This window comes from Pongo abelii, chromosome 5 (genome assembly GCF_028885655.2).
Source record: "Pongo abelii isolate AG06213 chromosome 5, NHGRI_mPonAbe1-v2.0_pri, whole genome shotgun sequence".
Taxonomy (NCBI): domain Eukaryota; kingdom Metazoa; phylum Chordata; class Mammalia; order Primates; family Hominidae; genus Pongo; species Pongo abelii.
The window spans coordinates 137,014,965-137,023,582 of record NC_071990.2 but is presented as its reverse complement, the minus strand read 5'-3'; the positions used below and the strand labels follow the sequence as shown (position 1 = coordinate 137,023,582).

General features: G+C 40.8%; 1 protein-coding gene across 14 annotated transcripts in view; it reads left to right on the top strand.

The window, feature by feature from the left end:
- Positions 1-1,740: 1,740 nt before the first annotated feature.
- Positions 1,741-8,618, top strand: part of AHI1 (Abelson helper integration site 1) — a 209,111-nt gene continuing 202,233 nt past the window's right edge. For 9 of the 14 annotated variants that reach the window (XR_010140352.1, XR_010140353.1, XM_024248789.3 and 6 more), the window contains exons 1-4: positions 1,741-2,060; positions 2,394-2,455; positions 3,723-3,807; positions 7,340-7,403. Coding sequence is in view for 12 of the 14 variants with exons in the window: in XM_024248789.3 (XP_024104557.1) it covers positions 7,394-7,403 (10 nt within the window). In the remaining 2 variants the exon portion in view is untranslated. Of the gene's footprint in view, positions 2,061-2,393; positions 2,456-3,722; positions 3,808-3,911; positions 4,083-7,339; positions 7,404-8,618 lie in introns of all 14 variants that reach the window. The other 5 variants (XM_024248784.3, XM_063724994.1, XM_063724991.1 and 2 more) reach the window with 2 other exon arrangements.

Here is an 8,618-nt window from a genome sequence, read left to right as displayed (position 1 = left end):
CCCACCCCACTACACCTCTGCATGCTACTGTAAAGGGAGAAGCAAGAGATGATAACAGGGTTACACATCTGCTAGTCTGGGGATTGTATTCTGAAACTAACACCCTACTAAGAATGAGCAGTCAGAGTTATAACTTCCCTTTGGAAAAGCAGGTACTTAAATGCAGTTGTGAGGACAGATGAAAAGTACATAAAACACCTACAATGCATACCTCCTAGAAGGAGCTCAATATGTTATCCATTATCCATTCAACAAATGTTCATGAAATGCCAACTATTTCATAGACACTGTGGTGGATGCTGGGGATAGAGAAAATACAAAGTAAACTATGAAACTACAGAATGAGTATCCAAAGTCTAATATATAGAATGAGTATCCGAAGTCTAATAGGGAGTAGGAATGTTTGAAGGAGTCAGTCAACCTGCTTAAGATTCAAAGGATAGACAACATTCGGCTGTGACACGCAGGAGTGTAAAAGGAGGAATTTTCAGGAAGAGAGGACAATATGTGTAAAGACGGGGCGTGAAAGGCTATGGATTGTTTTTCATGGTACACATAATTCAATGTTGCATAAAACTGCATGGTACACATGATTCAATATTGCATAAAATTGGAACAAGAAGCTAACGAGAGATCAAACTAGTCAGGGAGATGGAGCATCTTGTATCCTAGGCAAAGTAATCATTTTCTCTTACAGATTGCCTTTCAAAAATTTTCAGCAGGAGAGTGCCATTATCCGATTTACATTTTTAGTCAGGTCATTCTGATAGCAGTGTGGAGAATTTAAGAGTCAAACTGGAGTCAGAGGACGGGTAAAGGGCCCATCTGAGGAAGTTAAAAAGAGAGAATGGATATGCTTTGATATAAGATGCATTTAGGATACTCTACAGTTCTTACTAAAACACTGGGAGGATTGTGGTGGCTTACAGCAAGATAAAAATCTAGAAGAGTATGTTTAGAATGGAAAGTTGAACAGCTCAGTTTGGTACGCATTGGATTAGTAATCTTTCTCGTTGCTTCCTCACAGGATTTAGGGAAGCACAAGACCTATAGTTTGTTAAGGTGTGGCGATGTCAGTAAGAATGGAAAAGCTGGCCTCCATAAACTCTCACTGTACAAATGAAGCAACAGGTTACAGCGCGTGGCTGTAGGTACAGGAAATGGCCTGTATTCACGAGTCCGCGAGTAGCGCATCTAGTATTTTTCCAGCCCTGGTGACTCAGAGCTGAAGATGGCGCCTGTGGCAGAAATCAGAAAAGTGGGAGGGAGCATTAGGTGTAGAAAAGGATGGCGTTTTAACTTCTGTTTTGTTTTCCACACACAGGGAGATAGCTCTAAAGGAACAGTGGATAATTTTTTCTTAAAATTTTGTCTGTAGTACAACTTCATTTTCCAGGCTTTAAAACCATGTCTTCTTTTGTGGGAACGATCGCGTGGGGAGTGACAAATCTGTTTCTTTGCCTCATTCATTCATTCATTTTCTTATTCTGGGGGGCTTCCATGACAGCCTCCCCAGTTTTCCTTTGCCCAGTCAGTTTTTCCCTGCGCTAGCTACAATTCTAACGCGGAAAGAGCATTTTCGGAGGTGAGGGCGGGGAAAACTCTGACTCTGTAGGGGCACCCGCGCATTTCCGGGTCCCTTACCGCTCCGAGTGGAGGAGACTGTTCCCGCTCGCACGGCCGGAGGGCAGGAGCCCCCTAAGTTCCCCGAAGTTCGCGCCCGCCTGCGGCCTGAGAGCCCCCGGGCAGGCGCCGCACGGCCCCTCCTCCTGGGAGAAGGCTGTGGAGGCGCGGGGGCGGGGCCGCGGTCTTCGCCCAGAGCGCGGGACGCATCGGTCGCCATGGGAACGGCGGCGTAGGCAGGCGCTGACGTCAGCAGGCGGCGCGCTGTCTGCACTGCGGCACAGAGCCGCGGCTTGCTCTCAGGACACGGGTCGCTGGCAGGTTAGCTGGCTGCGCGGCGGCCTCACTTCGCGCCCGCGCCGCTAGGCTGGAGGAGTCGATTTGCACTGCTCCGGGTGTCGGCTCGGGCGGGACGGGCGGTTCTGCGTCCCCTCTCTGTGAGTACACCATGGGTGCGCTGGTGGCGGGAGCGCGGGCCGGGGTGCTCGGCCTGCCCGGCCTTCTCAGGGGCGGCGTGTCGGGGCTGCTGGAGTCGGAGAGCGCGGAGGCTGATAGCGTAGTGACCGACGAGCGTGGGCCGGGTGTCCCGGGGGAATGCGATTTCTGAGCGTCCTCACCGTACTTTTGCGCTTCTTTCACTGGTCTCCGTGTCTCCGGAGAGTTGAGCATGGTGCTCTGATAGGGAATTCAATCTTTGCCTTTCCTACTCCCGATTCTTATTTAAATGCTTTTAAATCAGATGCGTACTGAGTGTGTTTATTTCCTTTCAGAGTGTCAACCTGGGGCTGAATCTTCAACCTGTCAAAGCCTTCTTAATTACGTCTGAGAAAAGGTGATCAATTTGTTATAAGAGCCAAATTGTATTAATAGGGTTGTTTCGAGATGCATAAAAATAGAACAAAAATGTAGACCATTTAAGAATCCTTATCAAAGATTGTGCTGCGTTTAGCATTCCTGTGAAAACATCTATTGTGAAAATAAAGCTTTTCCTTTTCTTTTGAGAAAGAGATGCCAACAGTTTTTTCACCTGTTGCATTAACAGTTGCTGTTACTGCTTGGGCGTTAGGAAGAAGATTGCTTCTTATGAGTACTCTGGGAAATTTTTTAAAGAATGCTTGAAAGAAATTCAAATACCAAAAGGGTTTTTAAACCATACCGAGAATGTTGTTTATGAAGAATCATATTTATGAAGTTAGAATCTTGTTTACTTATGAAGAATCTTGTTGATTTATTCATTGAATTTTGTATACAGGATTTTTGTTTGTCTTTTTTTCCCTTGCGATAACATTTGGTTAAGGAGCGAATTTCTCAGTTTTTTCTCCCATTGATATTGAGCCACATATTGGCTGATAATCAGGTTGTCTGTAAAATAAAATGAGATGAAATGTAATGCATTTAATTTTCCTGTGTAATATCTCTTAGACGCTCCTGTGAAAGGGTTTGTGAGGGAGAAGTTGTAAAATAATGGAATATATAAGATTCAGAGGTGTCTTTTAAAGTCCTATCTGATTTTTTGCAGAGGTTACTAATCAAATATTAGCCATTAATTCTATCATGTGTTTGCTGTAGTACATATTAAGATTTAGAGATGGCTGAGCGCAGTGGGTCACGCCTGTAATCCTAGCACTTTGGGAGGCCAAAGTGGGTGGATCACTTGAGGTCAGGAGTTCAGTATCAGCCTGGCCAATGTTGGTGAAACCCCATCTCTACTAAAAATACAAAAATTAGCTGGGTGTGATGGCCCACACCTGTAGTCCCAGCTACCAGGGAGGCTGAGGCAGGGGAATTGCTTGAACCCAGGAGGCGGAGGCAGCAGTGAGCTGAGATTGTGCCACTGCACTCCGACTTGGGCAACAGAGCCAGACTCTGTCTCCAAAAAAAAAAAAATTAGAGATGATTTCTGTACTGTATTTGCTGTATCATTAAATAATATTAGTATTTATTAGTTCAGTTGTGTATTAAGCTATTAATAGTAAATAAGTATATGATTTATGTATTTATAATTATTTACTTATTTTTAATATCATAATGGACATAAAGTAATTTTATCGCAATGTACTGATTACTTTGCTTTTTGGTATTTTCTCTTCTCCTTACAGTACGAAAATAGGTGCCATTTTAAATTCCCAGACAAGGAAAAACCAAGGATTAGAAATTAAGTAGCTTGCCCAAGGCCACACATCAGTAAGTGGTGACACTAGAGCTCAAGCCTCAGCCTTTTTTACTGGCTTTGCTTTTGCTTCTCTTCACTTCGCTTCTCTTCTCCTCTCTTCTCTTTTCTTTCATAGTGGCAGATACATAACTATAAGAGAGCATTGGCCTGGCCCTCCAAAGCTAGCAGTTTGGTGAGAGTTACAGAACATTTTACCAGGGTGAAAATTCAAAGTTGAGGTAGAGGGAGCTACAAAGATTAAGGCACCCTGGAAGCACAGAAGAGAAGTTCTTAAATGCCCTTCAAGGTGAGAATGCTCTCTAGAGAAGATATCATTTGCCTTTAAAGGATAGTGAGGAGTTTGTTAGAGAGACAAAGGAGGAAGAACATTTTTCAGGGGAGGGGATGTGTGTGTAATGATACAAAAGCAAGAGAGAACTTGGCACATGTGAAGGCCTGCAGGTAGTTTCACATGGCTGGAACACAGTGTATGTGTGAAGGGGACATTTCATAAATGGCCTTGGACCTCAATGGTAAGGACTTGATATTTTTTTCAGTGTGCGATTGGGAGCTAGTGAAGAATTTTAAGCGAAGAAAAGACACCATCACATTTGAATTTTAGAAAATTACACTAGTTGCTGTGTAGATGATGATTTTTTTTTTTAAGGGAAAGGTGATAGCGGCGTGGAAACAATCTTAAAACAAAAAGCATAATCCTTCCACAGTGTTTTTGTCCCTCAGAGTTACTGTCTCATGTCACTGCCTTTGGGGGTGATGGGAAGACAGTTGGAAGAATTCTGTAAAGAATTGTCTACATGTCCCTTCTACAGGTGTCATCTTCCATTCATTCCTTAGCCCCAGCCTGCTAAGTTTCTGCCCTTCCATAAACAGCTTTGACACATGTGACTTCCTACTTGCAGATTCAGTGGACTTTCTTCAAAACCTCCAGCCTCTTTTGATGCCACACAGTATATAGGCAACATCTCCTTTAAAACTCGGGTTTGCTTCTGTAATGCTTCTATCTCCCAGTTTTTCACCTATCTCCCTGATTTTTCTTTATATTGTAGGCTCACAGGATTCTCATTGGCTTTTTATTTTCTCGGAACTATCATATTTATAAATAACTCCCAAATCTTCAGCCTATGGTCTCCCTGCTGGATTAATAGATTGCCTAACAAACATAATATGATTATATACATGAACACACACACACACGTGACAGTAATAACAGTTGTTATTTTTGAAGGGCTTGCCATGTGCTAGGCATTGTGCCTAGTATTTTACTTGCATATTCTCATTTAATCTTTATAAAAACACTGTGAGTGATTTACTCTTATTATTGTGAAAGATTAGGAAGTTGATGTCCATAGAGATGAATCTGCTGGCAGGTAGAACTGGTATCTGGATCCAAGGATCTGAAAATGGAGCTGATGCTTGTAGCTGCTCAGTGCCCTTCAGATACCCAACTCAACATGACCCATACCAAGCTCAGTGGCTGCACCCTAACAACCTGTCACAATTATAGCTAACATTTATTGTTGCTTCTTCTGTCTACGGTACTGTTCTAAATCATTTAACCCTTACAACAACCCTTTGAGTCGGCACTGGTAGGGTGTTTTTATAGATGAGGAAACAAAAGTCACGCAAGTGACTATGGAAACTAATTCTAGGACATGGGTTTTAAACTACTGCCCTGTACTGCATTATATTACAGTGTAATGAGACTACTAATCTACTTATTCTAGTTCTAGAAACATGGGAATCATCTCCGATTCTTTCTCCTGCCTCTTCATTAGTTATTTAATCTTTCTAAAATATTACCTCACTCTATCATCTGGAGCGCACTGGTGCAGTCTTGGCTCATTGCAACCTCCACATCCCAGGTTCAAGCGATTTTCCTGCTTCAGCCTCCCCAGTAGCTGGGGTTACAGGCACCCACCACCACGCCTGACTAAGTTTTGTATTTTTAGTAGAGATGGGATTTTACCATGTTGGCCAGACAGGACTCAAATTCCTGACCTCAAGTGATCTGCCCCGCCTTATCCTTCCCAAGTATTGGGATTACAGACATGAGCCACCACGCCCAGCAGGCTTTTTTTCTGATGAATCATAGTCATAATATAGGTCAGCTTTTTCCTTGCCTATTAGATGACCGTCAAGTAGTATAAATATTAAATTTTTATTTGTTTTATGATTTTTCTACTTCCGTGCTCTCAGGTTTCAATTACTGATGCTGTCATTGCACTTGCCTTTGCAGCTTCTCTTTTCTAATTTAATATAGACCATAAAGTAGAAGACTAGATTTATTAGATTTATAACTGCTAGAAGGAGTAAATACAGGCTCCTATCACTAAAGTATAGGAGTTTTTACTCCATGGATTTAGTGATGTCTGTTTTGACTGGGTGCCACGTAGTTGTTTCCTAAGTTAACTGACATGGTTAGGTATGTTTACATAATCATTCCTTTCTTTTTAGAATTTCTTAGACATTTCTGCAAGAGGAACATGAATGTGGATGTCCAGGGAATTGGAGCATTAACCAATAATGCCTTGGGCCCAGTGTGGTGGCTCACGCCTGTAATCCCAACACTTTGGGAGGCTGAGTCGGGCAGATCATATGAGGTCAGGAGTTCAAGACCAGCCTGGCCAACATGATGAAACCCTGTCTCTACTAAAAATACAAAAATTAGCTGAGTGTGGGGGCACACACCTGTAATCCCAGCTACTCGGGAGGCTGAGGCAGGAGAATCGCTTGAACCTGGGAGGCGGAGGTTGCAGTGAGCCGAGATCACGCCACTGCACTAGACAAAGGGAGACTCCATCTCAGAAACAAACAAATCAATAATTCCTGAACCAGCTTTTTTTTTTAACACTCTTCAGTTTTAGTCTCAAAAACATGCATATTACGTTCTAAATGTTCTAATGTGAGAATTAATATGTTCATTTTAGACATACACCCCGATTTTTTAATAAAATGGGCAATTTAGTAATATACATACTGAGTTTAACCATGGTTTTGAGTAGTTCTGACACACAGTAATACACATCCAGGTTTTATTAAAGATGGTGCAAATACTTGTACTATCCTTCTCTATTGTAGCAGAATTTTCAGGGGCAGACACAGAGGTATTTAAATTCACTGTGAGTGTGCTACCCACAAGCATGCTTTAATGTAATATTGAATGCTGTTAGGAAAGTCAATCCTGAGTTGGAGTTTGGTTTCTTAAAAGTGTGTTGAAATGTTCATTAATGTATTAAAACACTTTAAAAAGTTTATTAACATACCACATTAGATGTACACTGCCTTCAAAATGTTTTTTTTTGTTTCAAATATATAAATACTTTATTCAGATATGATCTAGTTTGTTTCCCTTGATTTCAAGGCCCTAAACTGATTCACATGTACCCAAGTAATTTGCATAAGATTGGGTTAAGGGAACATAGCTTTATTGGTATAAACTTAATGAAGTAGTGGACATACAATGGCATGATCTTGTGTGAAGAATGTTTTATAATTTTTATTTGGAAGTTCCATATTACAAATACATCTCCTTTGTTTCGATAGGATCCTGATTGAGTCAATGCTTTACATTCTCAGTCCTCTGCATAAAGCTGAGAGATGCCTACTGGTAAGACTTCTATGAAATTTATGTATAAAATTTATATTTTATACATTTACTTTTAAGTTTGGTTTATTTTAAGTGATTCTCGAACAGATTAATGAATACAGTAGATGTCATTGACCAAATATACTACATTTAGAGATACTTATTGGTTTTGTATTCAGTTTTCTATTTAATGTTGTGATTAAGGTTAGTATATATTTAATGGATGGTAGTTTGGGACTCAGATGGACAAGGTAAATAATGATTACAACATAGGGTTAGTTTTTATTCTTTATCATCAAAATTGAAAGCTTTATTTCACCACAAGCATTGGCAATCTTTTCTAAAAGGGCCAGCTAGTAAATATTTTAGGCTTAATCTCTGCTATAACTGCTCAGCTCTGTGTCTCTGTCTCTTTTAAAGCATGAAAGCAGTTATAACAATTCTTAATCAAATGGGCATGTCTGATTTCAATAAATCTTTACAAAAACAAGTGACTAGCCTGCAGGCCATAGTTTGCCGACACTTGCTCTAGAGCACCCATTCATTCAGCATTTATTAATTTAAAACGTAATGACTGTGTACACTATGTCAGACCTCATAATAGTAGCTGGGGATGTAGTTATGGGGGAAACAGAAAATATATTTCTTTATATAGATATAAAAATAATTATACAATTTCCATTTGGGTTGAGTGCTGTGAAGGAAGAGAACAGCCTGCTGTGTGAGAAAAGGGAAAATTTAGATGAGTTTGTCAGGAGATGTTTTACTTACAGGCAGCAACAGACAGGTTAACACCAGCCAGGTGAGGAATTAGAGGAAGCTTGCCTCAGAAACACCTTTCTGTGGGAAGGAACTTGCTGTGACGGAGGAGCTAAAGGAAGGGTATTATAGCTAGAACATAGGCATCTAAAGGGATATTTGTCTTGATTTGAAGCCCTGGAGATAGATCAGGAGGTATGGAACCCTGTAGGGCATATAAAGACTTATTTTATCCTAAATGAAATGGGAAATTTTCAGGGGCTTAAGCATTATCTTCTTCGTGTTTTAAAGGAAAAACCTGTTAATATTTGTGGAATACTGATTACAGGCTAGGCAGACCTTAGCCATTTTTCATGCAAAATGATCTTTGGCATAAGATAATTGTGATTTTACAGATAAGGAAAATGAAGTTTAGAGATGTTAAGTAACTTGTCTAAAGCCACATAACACGTAACTAACAGTGGTAGATGCTACTGT